The 17,687-nt window shown below is 34.5% G+C and overlaps 1 protein-coding gene across 2 annotated transcripts in view; it reads right to left on the bottom strand.

Moving 5' to 3' along the window:
• Positions 1-17,687, bottom strand: part of Ascc3 (activating signal cointegrator 1 complex subunit 3) — a 266,934-nt gene that overhangs the window by 210,140 nt on the left and 39,107 nt on the right. For both annotated transcript variants that reach the window (XM_028773626.1, XM_028773627.1), the window contains exons 5-8: positions 10,493-10,613; positions 4,419-4,626; positions 3,490-3,631; positions 2,799-2,924 (exon numbers count right to left, since the gene is read on the bottom strand). In XM_028773626.1, the coding sequence (XP_028629459.1) occupies positions 2,799-2,924; positions 3,490-3,631; positions 4,419-4,626; positions 10,493-10,613 (597 nt within the window). The remainder of the gene's footprint in view (positions 1-2,798; positions 2,925-3,489; positions 3,632-4,418; positions 4,627-10,492; positions 10,614-17,687) is intronic.

The raw sequence follows: 17,687 nt of genomic DNA, 5'->3' as shown, positions 1-17,687 counted from the left end.
ACACCTCCTCCTTCTTCTTTGTGGATGTAACCTCTATCTACCCCCCCACTCCCACCTCCCCACCCTCAAAACTCCCACCCCCTGGGGCGTCCAGCCTTCATGAGGTCAAGGATCTCATCTTCCACCTGTGCCCAGCAGGGCCCTCCACTCTTATATATTCAGCTAAGGCCCTGGATCCCTCCATAAGTGCTCCCAGGCTGGTGGTTTAGACCCTGGGAGCTGTGGTTGGTTGGTATTGTTGCTCTCCTCATGGGGCCACAAATCCTTTCAGCTTCTTCAGTCTTCACTCTAACTCCTCCATTGAGAACCCCATGATCACTTCAATGGCTAGTTGTGAGCATCTGCCTCTGAATATGTCAGACTCTTGAAGACCTCTGAGGAGACATCCATATCAGGCTCTTATCAGCATGCACTTCCTGACTTCCACATCAGCATCTACCTTTGGTGACTGCACATGGGATGGATACTCAGGTGGAAAGGTCTTCAGACGGCCCCTCCTTCAGTTTTTGTCCCTCGCTTTGTCTCCATATTTGCTCCCTTGAGTATTTTGTTGCTCCTTCTAAGAAGGACCGAATCACCCCCACTTGGTCTTCATTCTTTATGGACTTCATGTGGCCTGTGAGTTGCATCTTGGGCATTTTAAGGTTCTGGGCTAATATCCAATAATCAGTGAGTGAATACCATGTGTGTTCTTTTGTGATTGGCTTACCTCACTCAGTATGATAATTTCTAGTTCCATCCATTTACCTAGGAACCTCTCAAATTCATTGTTTTTAATAGCTGAGTAATACTCCATTGTGTAAATATACCACATTTTTTTAATCCATTCCTCAGTTGAAGGACATCTGGGTTCTTTCCAGCTCCTGGCTATTATAAATAAGGCTGCTATGAACATAGTTGAGCATATGTCCTTGTTATATGTTTGAGCACCTTCTGGGTATATGCCTAGGAGTGGTATAGCTGGACCTTGGTGTGAATCTAACCAAGCAAGTGAAAGACCTGTATGACAAGAACTTCAAGTCTCTGAAGAAAGAAATTGAAGAAGATCTCAGAAGATGGAAAGATCTCCCTTGCTCATGGATTGGCAGGATTAATATAATAAAAATGGCCATCTTGCCAAAAGCAATCTACAGATTCAATGCAATCCCCATTAAAATCCCAACTCAATTCTTCACAGAGTTAGAAAAGGAAATTCTCAAATTCATATGGAATAACAAAAAACCTAGGATAGCGAAAACTATTCTCAACAATAAAAGAACTTCGGGAGGAATCACCATCCCTGACCTCAAGCTGTACTACAGAGCAATAGTGATAAAAACTACCTGGTATTGGTACAGAGACAGGCAGGAAGATCAATGGAATAGAATTGAAGACCCAGAAATGAACCCACACTCCTATGGTCACTTGATCTTTGACAAAGGAGCTAAAACTGTCCAGTGGAAAAAGGACAGCATTTTCAACAAATGGTGCTGGTTCAACTGGAGGACAACATGTAGAAGAATGAAAATTGATCCATTCTTATCCCCTTGTACAAAGCTCAAATCTAAGTGGATAAAGGACCTCCACATAAAACCAGATACACTGGTGTTTTTCTTTTTAAAGCTTCTTTGCCATTTCCCACAGGTTTGCACCTACAGCACTTATATTATGGTTTACATCCTGTGTGTCAGGATTGCTTAATCATTTTCTTCTACATTGTAATTTTCAAAATAAACTTTGTGTTATTCACTTTTTCATTACTATGAAAAAGATAACTAAGATACATGACGCAACAGGAGGAAAGGGTTAGTCTGTCTCATGGATTTAGTCCATGATCACTTCCTTTACTGTTTTCTGGTTCTAGATGAGGAACCGCAAGATAGCCAGTAGCTTAGTGGACAAAAGGGCAGGTTGATCAGAAAGGAAAAAGGGGAAGGGGACACAATATTTCTGACAGGTGTCCACAGTGTCCAGACTTACATCTAGATCTTAAATTTGATTCCACTGATCAATGTTTCTGATTTTGTGACATAAAATGCTATTTTTATTACTATGGATTTCTATTAGAATTTAAAATTAGCTTTAGTGATGCTTCCTGCAGTTCTTATTATTTAGGACTGTTTAGCCATCCTATTGTTTTTCTTTTTCTTTTTTTTTTGTTATGTCATATGAACTTGAAAATTACCAGTTCAAGATCTTGGAAAATTTGTATTGGAATTGTGATGGGGATTCTATCTGTACATTGTTTTTGATAGAATGGCCATTTTTACTCTGTAAATTCTACTTATCCACGAGCATGGGAGATCTTTCTGTCCTTTGACTTCTTCAAATTCTTTTTTCAATGTCTTTTAGTTTTTCATCCTAGAATCCTTTCACTTGCTTGGTTAGACCAAGGAACTGATGAAGTTGACATTAATAATTTTTCTGTTCCACTGACAAAATCACTAGCTTCAGTGAAAGACCCCATCTCAAAATATAAGGTAAACAGTACTAGAAAAATATATATAACATTCATTTCTGACCTCTATAGTCACATGCAAACATGCAAGCACTTGAACTTGTACTTACATATGCATAAATACAAACACGTGAACACATACATGCAAAGTTAGCTAAAGTGACCAAAATGAACACAAGATAACATATGTAATGGGAAGACATATATGAATGTGTTTCATGTACAAAGGAACTCACATATTTTCACCATGTATAGTCCAATAGTACACTTCTTAAGCAACCAGTTATCTATATTCTTAACTGTATTGATCAATGACAAATTGCATACTCAAAGCTTCTATTACACAAAAAGCTCACCTTACCTCATCTAAATCTTGGATATAAACTGGTTTTTCTTCAAACCCAACTGGCATTGGTTCACTATAGGGGATCCTTACTTCTTCATACAGCTTAGTATTCTCTCTCTGGATTCCTTCTGGTAAAATCATCTGTAAGTATCAAAAATAAAATTCCAATAATAAACATTAAAGGCAACTGCTCTGGTAAGATTTTAAATCAGAGACAAAGATAAGATATTGCTGGTTTTATAACTTAGCACTGCCAAATAAATCCAGCTAATTTAGAGGAAATAAATCTAAATCAAACAAAAACAAATGTAATCCATACCCATAAAACATTCAGGAGTCATGCATCTCATGGGATGCACAGAGCACAGTATGTGAAGTACACATCAGCTACACAGTGTTCTTGAGGACAAATATACTCTCATAATGAGAAAAATATGTAGTACAGTTGTAAGTTTAGTCAGTTATACAATGGATACAACTCATAAATACAAACTAAATCAACCTAAAAAGTTAAATATGTTCTAAATGTGGAAAACATTTCAGGAACTTAGGATATACTACAATATCCCAGTTTTCCTTCTGTTTTAACATATAATTTAGCATACTGCATCCACTAGTAATATATTTAAGGACACAAGGAAAACTCTATGCTGTCATTTCCTCAGAAACTACCTGTTTCCAAAAGTGGTTATATTCAATGACATACCTTGGCACCAGCTATGAATGCTGATGTTTCTCGGGCCTGAGCCTGGGAATCATAAACATGAGGATAACGGATTTTTTCAACCTCCATGTCTCTCTGCCTTCCCAAAATTGGGGCACTTCTAGCATTCAGAAGTGCATGTTCTCTGTAAATTAAAAAAAAAAAAAAGGCCAGAATTGATATTATTTTAAAAATGAAGCCATATACTAATAAAATGTCACATTAATTGTTATTTCAAATACTCCCATTTAAAAATAGTAGAATTTGAATTAAAAAATGGGAGATATTAGCCACCAAGAAAGTTTAGGCAAAGTAAATAGGTATTAAGTATATTTCCAGGTGCTACTTTAACACAATTAATAAGGATGACTTAGTACTGTATTTTATAATTAATTTTTACAACATAAAGATGTTTAAAAGGAATAAATTACTTTTTCAATGTTTAAATATTTACATCAGTGGTTCTCAACCTTGTGGTGATCCCAATGATAAGACTGTTTGATTGCTACGATAAAACTAATTTTGCTATTGTTATTTATCATAATGTAAATATTTTTGGAGACAGAGGTTTGCCAAAGGGGTCACAGTCCACAGGTTGAAAACTGACTGTGATTTAAATGACTACATTGATCATTTTTATTTTTCTATTTATAAACAACATGAAAATAGTATCATTAAATTGAAAAGAGAAACAGATATCAAACTATATCCATGTAGCCTTCATGCAACTTAACTGACTTAGACTAGTCACAGCTGTAAGTGAAATGTCTCATTGTATGAATACAACCAAGACTCATTCTAGTTAAAGAGTAATTACTTTTCTTATCATAGATAATCTGTTTTAAAGAGAATCACCAAATTACTAAAATTCTGAAAATCAATGACCAGTAAACTGTATCACTTGCATGTTTTCAGTATCTGTTGTTTACTACCTCTGTATCCGGAGTTCCTTAGGATCAAAAGGCAAAATTCCTTCTCCAGAAATTTCCCCATCTTCTCCAGCCTTTTTTTCTCGCCTGGCAATTCTTTTTTCTTCACGTCGATATTGTTTCATTAATTGTTTTTCTTGTTCAGATTGAATAGTGACTTGACATCCATAATTAGGCTTTGAATTCTCTCCTAAAATTTTTTTACAACTATCTGTGAAATAATTACAAATATATAATGAATTATAAATTTCAGATATGACTTCACCTTTATGAAAATTATTTTGCAGTGCTATAAAAACATAACAGAATCCAATTCTCTAACAAATCACCTTTTATAGCTGGTTTACTCAATTATATACTTTAATGATCTCTACATAATATTGCATACTAAACAAAAGTAAGCAAATTTTACTTCTACAAGATTCAACACTGTAATGATGCTGGGATCATATAATTTTTGATATAATATCGGGAATGCAAAAATTAAGTTTCAGTTTTGAAATAGTATGTTCATATTATTTCAAGTATATAATTATAAATTTTAGTTGTTGTTTACCATTATGTGATGAAATAACAATCTGCTACGTATTAAATACAACTTTGTCCTAAAGAACTAACTTTGCTATACTAGGTTGTTATACATTTACTACTTTTCATAACTCAGGAAATATCCACAGAGAATGGTCAGAGCAACAGTCCTGTCTACCCTCTTACAGCAACAGACGAGGAATAGATCAGCCAAAATTCATTGTTTATGAAGTATGAATTAGGTGTGTGGTGTGTGTAGAACTTAATATTCAGTATGGTTTCCCAAGAGGATTGGCTTCTGTGTGTAATCAAACTCTTTCTTAGTATCTACAGTCCTAAAGGAGATGAAAGAACTGTCAGTAAAAGGAGTCAAGTCAGTAGGCATTTACAGCATCGAGGAATTACAACAACTAGCCTCGGAAGAAAATGCCAAATGAGACTTGGTCCATACTCTGAGCACAGGCACAAGTTATTTATCAAATGGCAAAATTCAAAGCAGATCAGAGAAGGTATTAAACAAAGCACCAAGAAAGAAAAACGTGGTTCAAAGTCATGTTTAGTCAAATCTTGAAACTTTGCAGACACTGCATCCTTACATGACTTAGAATAAGCAATCAAATTCTCAATCATCTGAAATAAACTATAATGGGGATTTATCAGCATTAGAAAGAAAAATATTTTCAAAAGTATAAAATAAGAATTTCGTCTACATTAAGCTGAAATGCCATGGCTCTAAGTAAAATATTTCCCGATTTGTCTTATATACCATACTTTCTTTGTAATATAACAGACTTTTTAATTAACTTTTCAATGTCAAAAATCCATATACTGAAAGCTTTCCCATGTACTGAGAAGTAAAGGAAAAGTGAAATTGACTGCAACAAAACAAGTCAGCAAGACACATATGATGTTTCAAGAAAGTGAGTAATGCTATTCAGAGTTGACTGCTAAAGCACTTAGATATGTGAAGCCATACTTTAAATAACCCAAGTGTTATGTCTTAGTGTAACTGATATTTGAGAAACTGATAGCAACAAAATAGTTATACATACTTGTCATCATCCTAAGAAGACTAAAACTGTAAGAAAATATATGTAACTCAATGAAAAATTTTAAAGTTTCAATCAACATACACTACAAATCTATAAAACTGAACACAGTAAATAACAATCATGATTTTTTAAAGCCAGTTTTAAATGCTTAAATGAATCGATTTTCTTTTTGTTGTGCTTTGGTTGTAATTTCTTTGGTTGTAAAGACCGACAAGCAGAAAAAAAAATAACTGTAAAAACAACTGTCGTATAAAATGTTACTAAAGAATAAAGTAAAAGTTTATGTTCTTATAAAGCCTAATTATTCCAGAAAAGAATTTTAGGTAATTTTCAAAGGAGAGTTACATAACAGCATAGACTAATTTAATCTGTATTTTAGATAAAACCTTTTTAATTTTTAAAAATTTTTACATAATATACTGATCATATTGTTTGTCTTTCTCCATCTCCTTTTGATATCCCCTTATCCCAAACTTCATCTACTTTCTCTCAAAAATAAAAAAGTAATAACAAAACCAAGTCTTAAAGGAAGACTTTAATTCACAAGTATCCTCATGATAGAGGTCCCCCACACCAAATGGCTAAATTCCTAATGTCCAAGTTTCTAACAATCTTTTTTTTTTAACATCCAATAATTTTATTGAAAGGTATATTCTTTAGTTCCAAACACAATGGTAGTTTGGCTAAGTTACTTCTGTCCATTCAAAAATCCACATTTCCAAAATTGAAGCTTTCAACCTTTTGAAAGAACTAAAACATTATCAATGTAACATGGTTTACAAGTTTAACAATAAAATCCACTGACTTCCTGTCTTATTTTTTAGTAGACATTTATTCATTATATGACAAAACAATTAGATCCACTATTTGTGGACTGAGGCTGCGCAGTGCACCAAGAAGCTGCCTCCAATTCAACACTGTAGATCTTATGTTTAAGGCCAGTATAGAGAACATGAACACTACCTTGGTGTTCTTAAATTTATAGCAGTGACTTCATAACTTCCTTTAAGATACAGAGAACTTTACATTAGAAGCAGTGGCAGTTTTATTTAAAAACAAAACAAAAAAACCAGTCTGCAGTTAAAACAGCTGGAGTGCTTTATCAAGCCTCAACTAAGTTTAGTGCAAAAAACTAAATAAAAGACAAAACAAAACACTTAAATTTCAGAAAGATAATTCATCCAATTATTAATAAAGTAGAAACAAATTTTTTCAAATGGAACTATACTGAGGCAGAAATTCTATAGATTTTTTCTTTTACTATGGATACAAACCATCTATCCTCTAGAAGAAATATTAAAGGCAACAATAAATTTCCAAAACTGTTAGATCTGCTTTATATCAAATACCTACAAATTTAAATGTAATTCTCTTATAGCAATAAAAATCCCATCTCTAAATTCTAAACTAGCTATTACTTGGTTATGGGTACCAAGAAACTATTTACTGCTTAAAATATTACACATTACAATGCTTTAGAAGTACATTTATGAAATGCTGGTTTAATGTAAAACTCATAATCATTTGAATTCTGAGATTTAAATTAAGTTTACTATCTTCAATACCACCTAAATATATATTGATCCAATCTAGGAATTAAATGAACTTTAAAATGAAGGTTCACAGTTTTATTTCACATTTACGTCTTCAGCCTTGATTCAAATCTAATCAAGCCTAGAATCATTTTTCCTAAGCCTGAGACTGTCATGCCAATCTGATGCTGGACTTAGGTGGAATCAGTTTCCCTAAGCCTGAGACTGTCACACCAACCTGATGCTGGACTGAGGTTTCACAGCTTAAATCATGTAGTATAGGGAACTCACAGATGAATTGCAGGAAAAAGACTTCTGGGAACAGTTTTTGGTGCTGCTGCTGTTATCCTACTGCTTAAGCACAAAACAAAAATCCAACTTAACAAAAGTCTGCCTAAATACTGTTAGCTCCTCAAGGTGGACTGGTGAGAGAGGAGCATATGAATGTCAGAGAAGAACTTGCCAAAGACGATCAAGGTTCAAACAATCTTAATGCAATTCCAGCCTTCTTAGAACATCTATGAGGATTAGAGGAATTTGATAAATAATTTTGTGCTGGGGACAGCATAACATGGCAGGGACTACTAGAAGTAGGCCAGGATGGAGACATTTCAGAAGCCCATGGCAGCTCCTTGTGAAAAAGGATTCTGTCTGGGACCTTGAGAAGGAGACACATCCCTCCAGGGGACACATGTAGGCCGGGATGGAGACATGTCAGTAGCCTGCAGCAGCCCTTTGTAAAAAACAGTTGTTCCTGTTTCTCCAAGTCTTAGCCCTGGACAACAGCTGTATATATTTCATTTGAGCATGACTGGTTTTTAGTTGGCCTTGGTGTGCATAATTAGTCTATTATATCTGACTTTCTTACTTCTTTCTCTTTCTGCTCTGGTGAATTCTGTGAAACTAGATGTTTCTTGATGTAATGATTCTTAAACAATTAAAAGTTGTGGCATAGGGGCACAGCACAGCATAATCCTAATGGTCCAGGTACATGCTGTGTGTTCTCATGTTGGAAACAATATGATAACTGTACAATGGTAGTTCCGGATTAATGTTTGACTTGCAAAGAAAGTTTGAAGAAATTATTACAAAATGAAATAGAGCCAACACTGGCACCCCAATATTAAAGTTGCAAAATAAATTTTGCACAATATTTAAGAGTGGTTTATGAATGAAAAAGTATAGGATACATATATCTTATACTAGTAAAACCAAGTCAAAACACTGGAACTCTTAGGAGAGGAGACTCATTGTGTGCAACTTACAGAAGCAGAAAGCTACTGAGCAGGAACTGCTGAGTTAAGGGTTAACGTGATTCTTTCTGGCCACTGCCTGGCAGCTTACCCATGTCATTTATCATTAGAGCGTCACAGGAAAATACAAGTAGCTGACCTCGGAGCTCTGAGCTCTGAAGTATAGTAAGTCAAAAGTTAAAGTTTAAATAATAAGTTTGGAATTATTATTTTGGCCACAGGCCTTGGAATAAGGGAAGCTTGAAACTTTGGGGAACAATTGTAATTCTTGATTCTTTGTGGGATGTGGTTATTCTTTTCAATTTGATTTGGCAATACAATGTCTTTTTTTTCTACCTGCTTTTGGAGTACTAACAAAAGACTGAGGCAAGAAATAGCCAAGAGAGCAGGTGAAGAGCATGTGGAGAGCATGTGGAGATCATGTGGAGAACATGTGAAAAGCATGTGGAGAGCATGTGGAGAGCAAGTGGAGAGCACGTGGAGAGTGAGTGAGGTGAGAGTGAGATGCCCATGAGGTGTACATGAGGTGAGTGGAGAGTGAGTAGAGAGAATGTGAGAGAGAGTGTGAAGAGTGAGTGAAGAGAGAATGTGAGGTGTGTATGGAGAGTATGTGTGAGTGAAAGGAGAGTGCATATGGGGTGTATGAGCTGTCTGAGGACTGTGAATTTGAGAAAAGAAGAATGAACAGGAAGAAATCAGAGTGCACAAGAGAATGCAGCATGTGTGCAGCCTCAAGCTGCAAGCAAGTGAGCAAGAACAGAGTGAGAGAGGAAAGAAAGCAACTTTAAGTCTTAAAAAATTGACTGCCAGTTTGTACCCAAAAAGTAGTCTGTGCCTATTTATTATGCGCCTTCCAGATATCCTTCCTCCCAGATGAGAACTCTGATCCTGTGTTGAGGCTGGACCCTGATAATTTTGGTATTAATCAAAGCCTTTTTTGTCTTGACCTTTAGGAGGCATCGCCAGAAGGGAAAAAAAAATGACATGGAAAAAAAAAGTAAGCACAGTGAACTCAACACCGAGAGAGGTATTAATTTCATAAGCTCCATAATTAATGACATATAATTCCATATGCTTATGAGTTTTTAAAATCCCTATTAATAAGGCTAGAAAGATAGATTTGACTAAAAGTGTCAAGAAGTTTCATTTTCATTTTACTACTTGAAACCTACGTCTGGTAACCCCATGTCAAGTTGCAGGTAGCTTTTACTTTATTATTCTCCATAGTGCTGATAGTGGTGGGGGCTTAAAATACATACAATACATGGTATTCCAGATATATTTTTTTAAAGTGATAGTTACATGGAAGTTGTGAAAGTGACTGTCACTGGTCTTACCTGTACACATAGAGTTTACAGGGTGTTACCATGTGGTGTACAATTGTGTCACACATTTGTTTCATGAACACTTCTATGTCTCTATTTTATATAAACGGCATCAGTAATATTACAAGAAAAGAGTACTAAAAGCACTTATAATTTTTTAACCAACAAATCTTTCTTTTTAAATGTTACTTACTCTTAAATTTTATAGAGCTATAAAGAAGTATGATTGTATTTATTCCTCAATTCTCTCCTCCAACTTCCCCCATAGCCTCCCAAACATGCCTGCCTCCAAACTTCATGTTTTTCAGATAACTCATTAAGTCCACTTAGTACTACCCAATGCCCACAGATTTTTCTTTTAAAATACAATTACTACCAGACTCTTACCTTGAAGAACCTGAAACTTATGATCACTCGAGGAATTAAGAAATCGATCTACAATAGTAATTCTGTTCTGGAGTAGCTTCTCAATCAGATCAAGTCCTTCAGGTCCCAGCAATTCAAATAGCTTTAAAAGAAAATAACAAAATGAACCTTTACATATTAAAATTCTATGCAGCAAAATGATAAAGTCAAATTAATCATATGTAATAAATAAGATTTAAGAAAAGAATCAACTTGTAAAAGAAATTCTCAACTATCTTCATAGCAGCCATATTCGTAATAGCCAGAAACTGGAAACATGTTCTCAACTAAAGAATGGCTACAGAAAATGTGTTAAATCTACACAGTGGAATACTACTCACCCATTAAAAACAAGAACAACATGAATTTCATAGGCAAATGGATAGAACTAGAAAATATCATCCAGAATGAGGTGACCCAGACCCAAAAGGACATGCAATCTGAGATCAATGGAAGGAGGGAAATGGGGGTTGGGGGAGGACAGGGAGAGGAGAGGAGGAGATCATACGTAGAAAAAGCAGGGGAGAGAGAAGGGCGATTGACTGGGGTTGGGGGTGTGTAATCTCTAGGAGATGCCAGAGATCAGGGATGGGGAGAGGCCCTAGAGAGTCTATGGGAGTGACTCTAGTTGAGATTCCTAGCAGTGGGATCTAGATGCTTAAGTGGCCACTTCCTATAGCCAGGCAGGACTCCAAGTGGAAGAGTAAGGACAGCAATGCACCCACAAAGCCATTGGCCCAAAGTATGTCCTGCCTAAAATATATGCAGAGACAAAAAAGATAGAGCAGAGACTGAGGGAATGGCCAACCAATGACTACCCCAAACTGAGATTCATCCCATGGGCAAGAAATGACACTATTAATGATATTCCATTATTCTTGCAGATTGGAATCTAGCCTAAAGTCCTCTGAGAGGCTCCACCCAAAGAGATGTAGAGATTCACACCCAAGCATTAGATGAATACCAAGACTTACCGAAGAGTTGAGAGAAAGATTGAGGGACCTGAAGAGTACAGGGACTCCATAGTAAGACCAACAGAGTCAAACTAATCTGGACCCTTGGGAGCTCCCAGAGCCTCAACTACTAACCAAATAGCAAGCACAGGCTGGACCGAGGGCCCCTGCACTATGTAGCAGATGAGCAGCTTGGTCTTCTTACAGGTCCCCCAAACTGGAAAGAGTGCCTGTTGCCTGCCTGCTGGCCTGTAGATCCCACACCCCTAAATAGACAGCTTCTTCTGGCCTCAATGGGGGAGGATGTGCCTAGTCCCTCAGAGACTTGATTTAAAAACAATTATAATTTGAATACATAACTCTACATCACACAAAATTATTATTTGTAGTTTTCTTGGTGTGATAAAATTAAATTCTAGGATTTAGTTTACTTGTCAACATTTTTCTGGTTTTTACAAAGACCATAGGTTATTAGCTACCTAGCTTACTGGAACTGTTGTCATTTTAGACTTAGAAAAAGATTTTAAATAATCATGAATGAATACTAAATTTTACATGTATTTTAAATACAGAATAAATCTGAAATCTAAAACACAGTTCAAAAAAGTCTTCATACACATATTACTTTCCTATACAAGAGTTTTCAAAAATTTCAGTCATGGAATAAGAGCAAATTTTAGGAGTCAGAGACTTACAATTAGGATTCAAAACTTTTTCTTTTGGAAAGGACCAGACATCCTCAAATATGAGCTGAGATCATGCATATATATATATATTTTTTTCCAGATTGTTACACTCTTAAATTCTCATGTGAGGAAGTTAAATTAACCGAATTTTGTTGTTTTAGAATCCATATACAAAGTCATAAGACAAAAACTCCTGGTGAGTGTATGATTTATAAATATAAAAATTTTTGCTTCTTAGTGAAGTTATATAAGCAAAAGGAAAATAAAGCAAGATGAAATATGAAGAATGATCCTGTCTTACCAATTCTAAAGTATCAGTAGGATAGAAACATTTATTATATGTCAAAACTATAATAAGCAACTATAAAATCTGGCCTAATAATCTTTTCATATTCAAGTACTAGCATTATTTGATTTATAACACCTAAACTGAGGAAACTTACATAAATTATCCTACATTACACAGATAATAGAAAAACTATGTTTGAAGTAATACCTACCTGAATCTGAACATAAGTGTAATATTTTACAGAAAGGTATTATGAGTCTATGAACAGAGATAAACAAACCAACTAGCAGATCTAGGGGTGTATGCCTAAATCACAGTTACTCAGAAGGGATCACAGGTTTCATTTAGGTCAGCCTGAATAGTAAGACACCCTTGTAAGAAAAAGATCAGGATTTTTTGGTGTTGATGATGACATATTGAAGTTTAACCCCTTCAAATGCTAGGACTTTTAAAATATTATGAGCTCTCTAGACATCTGAAAAAATGGTTAATACCAACAAGAATAAGAAATATAACTGTACCTACATAATAACTCTTAAGTAACAAAAAGAAATATTGACACATGTTAAACTAAAGACAGACAAATGATCAGAAAAGATTAACACAGGATCCATATTTTAGCCATGGTACAATAAGCAGCTAATAAGAAGCATCCTATAAAATCTTGAGTATTTATTAAGCACTGAAATATTTCTCTTCAGATTAATAAACCAATAGCAACCTAGGAAATCCAATTTCTAATTTCCAATCTAGGAAACAATGGGCAGTAAAAACAAATATACATTCACATAGAAAATAGTGTAGTTTTATTGGAAATGTATCAAGGAAATAAAATCACTTTCAGAAATCATATATATGAAGCATTTAGTATATATTAAGAATATTAAGTACTTATCTTAGTAAAAGCTATGAACGAATACAGTAAAGACTGTTTCTATGATGATAATCATTCTAAGAAGGGATTAGAATGCTTTATTTTGTAAGATATAATGTTTTCAATAACACCTATTAATTTGCCTTTGAACAAGATATTGAAAACTTAAAACTTCCTAACGTCCTCTCACCAGAGAACAGTTTCTAAGACGTTACATCTTGCATGAATCTAGGCCACTGATGTTTTTCTTTCCAAAGTCACTGGTCTTTCATCTGAGCACTAACTGTAAAACTATCCATAGCTTTTGAGGTATCCCTGATATCAATTCTGACTCGTTTTTCAGCTTTTCTTGCTTCCAATTTCAAAAGTTCTTTTATGCATTGGTAGAAGTCATTTATTCTGTTCCCCCCCCCAACACAAATATTTATTGAAATGTCAGGTACAAAGCCATGCAGGCAGCATGTACATGAATAGATAACATTACTTAACACAATAACTAGGGCTACTAACTTAGGGAAGAAAGGAATTTGTGTTGTGCTGAAGTTCTGGCAGCACTATGCCTTCCAATGTGAGTAGCAGATCACAAAAGGATTCTGCCAGACAAGACCACTGTTACAATAATTCAGTATGTGAAGCAACAGATACAGTCAAGGAGACATGGATCTGGCTCCCATATTCTTAATTCCTCAAGACTTCTCAGTCTTACTCCACACCAACATTACTCTGGTGACCCAACCTTTACCACTTAAACCTCTGAGGACACAATCCATACTGAAACCATAGTACTCTACTCCTGAGAGTCCATTCACTATCAACACCCACAACATATTCCACAACAAATAGGTCAGTGTTTGCAACAGCAACTATAAGTAACAGTAACATAAGTGTTCAGCATTAGTAGCAAGTATATTCACCAAGTCATATTACAGGCTTCAAGATAAGCCTCAATACATCCCAAAAGAGAAGTAATCCAAAGTATGTTCAGTAAACACAATAAAATGAAACTAAAAATCATAATAAGACAATTTGAAAAATTCTCAAATATGTGCTAATTAAATAACAAAAATAATAACCAATTGATCCAAAATTCATGAAAATATATATACTTTAGGATAGACAGCTGGAAGTAGATATGATCAAGTATGTCAAGCATGAAAAAATCATGAGTAAATTCAGAGTATATTTTATGAAATGTAGTTAAAACAGTGCTTAAAAGGAAATTTATGGTCATACATTCCCTTTTAAAAAGTATTCAGATCAATTTCATTTTCAACCTTAAGGTAACAAAAAAGGAAAAGCAGACATGCAAAGAAAATAGTAAGCCCTGAGCACAAATAAATGAACTACAGCACTGAAAAACAATAGAGAGAATCAAGAAAACCCAAAGACTTTAAAACCTTAGCTGGTTTAAAAGGGGAGTGGGGGGAGGGAGACTAGAATGAATTATGCATTACAAAGATACAACATTGAAAAACTAACTCATGGACTTACAGATCATCTGTATAAACTGCTAGCAAGGGAAAGGATGATTAGTGGCCAAAACCAGGCCACAGAAAGACAAGATTCAGAATTTGTTGTCAGCCAAGCAATTTATGGAAAAATTAAATTCTACTGATAACTTCTACTGAATCTTTAAAAAACGTTAATACCAATTCTTAACATTATGCACAAATTAAGAACATGCAAAAACATTCCTAAACTGATTTTTCTCAAAATCAATACTAGTGACAGCCAAACCAAATGCATAACAAGAAACTATAGATCAATGATTTTGGAATACGGAGACAAAGAGTATCCATGAAGTACTCTCAAAGTAAACCCAGTAATATATTCAAATATCATATCTTAGATTAGATAAATGGATAGTCAGAAAGACAGAGGACAGACATTTTGATAAAGTGAAATCAATGCAACCAATAAAAAGCAGACACAATGGGGAAAAATCGACCAATATGAATATCTTATCAAAAAAATTAAAAACACTGAACAATTAGTTTAACAAATGAGAAAAAGACAATTTTATTTTTCATGAGAAAAAAAAATAAGTATACTTGAAGAGAATTGTATATCTTCATAAAGGACACCAATGAAAACTGACAGCTGACTATGGTATTGCTTCATAAAAGATCAAAAACGCTTAGCCATGAAGATCAGAAATAAGACAAAGTCTCAACTCACCACTTCTATTCAACACTGCGTGGAGGTTCTAGCCAGGGCATTTAGGCAAGAAAAAGATATATAGGGCATCTAGATAGAAAGAGAAGAAATAAAACTATTTATTCACAGATGACATACTCTTGCATACAGAAAATACTACTGGAACTAATATTTTCTTCAAAGATGCACAAGATGATATAAATATATAAAAATCAATTATATCCTGTACTAATAATGAATAATCGAAAAATGAAACTAAGAAAATAATCCCTCTATAATGTCATCAAAAATTACTGAGGAATTTTTTTAAAGAAAGACTCAGATTTTTCTGCTGTAAAAGTAACTACAAAATACAACTGAAAGAAACTAAAATCCTAAATAAAAATCTGTTATCTATGAACCAGAATACATAATACTGAGATTTTTAATACAACCTGTATTATGCAACAGATTCAGAGTAATCTCTCCCAGAATCCCTGGTGACTTCTTTGCAAAAAGTAGTACACTAACTCTCAAATTCATACAGAATTGGGAGAAACCCAGAATAGTAAAAAGAATCTTGTGAGGATGGAGGAAGGGACAGTTTATGATTCAGAGGTCTCTATTTCTACACTCACAACAAAGTAATCAAAACCAAAACTGTGCCATATTGGCATACAGATAAAAATAACAAACAAGAGAAAACAACAGCAATAAAAATCCTACATGTGTCTATAGAGAATTGACTTCTGGCAAGTGTCAAGGCAAAAGGAAGAAAGTTTTTCAATAAGCAACAATGGACTAACCAGAGAAACCAGGGAAGAGGAGGAGAGGGAGGGAAAGAGAAAGAAAGGACAAAGGAGAAAATAAGACTATTACCTGAAACCACAAAAAAAAAAAACTTAACCCAATGTTAATCAACGGTCCAAAGACCTTAAAATCTAAAACTATAAAACTCTTAAGAGAAAACATAGCAACAAACCTTCATGAAAAGGATGCTTAAATACTGCCTCAAACATATGAGCAATAAAAGACAACAGAAAATAAATAAAGCAAGTTCATGCTTCCAAGAATACACTCGAGAAAGTAAAAAGAAAATGCACAGAACAAAAAAATATTTGCAAAGACAGATGCAACAAGAAGCTTTTGTACAGCATATAAATAAATCTTAACTCAGGAATAGTAAAAGGAAATAAAAACATAAAGCATTTAAGTTTCTCTATGAAATACACATCACTGTATACTAAGGGTGATGACAGTCTTAAGGAAAACACATTAGGAGATCAAAGCATTAAGGATGGCAAAGTGAAAGGGTAAAGGATAAAGATTCATAAGATGATTTAAGAGAAGAAAAATGCTATAATTGCATGTATCTGTGCATATATAAGAACTCATGATTTATATACTTTAAATATAGCAAAATCACATCAATAAATCTATAAAAAGATGCTCATGAGCCACAATTGCTTGAAATGCCAAGAGTTATCTAATTATTGCTTAAGACTGAAAGATATGATTGAAACATTTTTCCTGTATGAGAAGTTTTCATACTATTCTTTGTATTCTGTGTACAAGTTAATGGGGATCACTATATGCCAACACATGTATACAGTGTGAACCAGTCTAATACAGTTTCCTGTTTTACTCATTCTCACCCTACACAACCTTCACATTCATGTCAACTTTTTTAGAAAATACTTTAGATGAGTATTTTCTATTATTGTTAGTCAGACACAAGTCCTGCCTTAAAGATCAAAGGTAGTATTAAAGAACTTTCTACAGAAAGTGGTGGAATCAGAAAAGCAGGAAGGGATGAATGGAAAGGATAAATGCAATATTTACCTATGTCATTATCCTTCATGAAGCACACACACACACACACACACACACACACATACACGCACACACACACACTATAACAGGAAATACAATAGATAGATAGATAGATGATAGATAGATACATAGATGGATAGATACATAGACAGACAGATGACAAATAGTATGAAGCACTCTTCAAATTTATCAAGTCTTAAGATTCTGTGAATTTTTAAAATGAGGTCATTTCTTCTAGAAACAAATAATCCTGCCAGAGCTAACCTTACACATTCATCTTCTTAACCATTCAGCTACTTAATCCTGTGTTTCTTGTTCACAAATGGCAAATTCTAGTAAGAAATATTTTTGAACAAAAACAATTTTAGAAAACCACTAGCTTGCAATCCCACCAGCAATGGAGGAG

The sequence above is a fragment of the Grammomys surdaster genome, unplaced genomic scaffold (assembly GCF_004785775.1).
Source record: "Grammomys surdaster isolate TR1022 unplaced genomic scaffold, NIH_TR_1.0 232, whole genome shotgun sequence".
Classification (NCBI taxonomy): domain Eukaryota; kingdom Metazoa; phylum Chordata; class Mammalia; order Rodentia; family Muridae; genus Grammomys; species Grammomys surdaster.
Note: the sequence above shows the minus strand (reverse complement) of the source record. Positions and strands in the feature narration are given on the sequence as shown.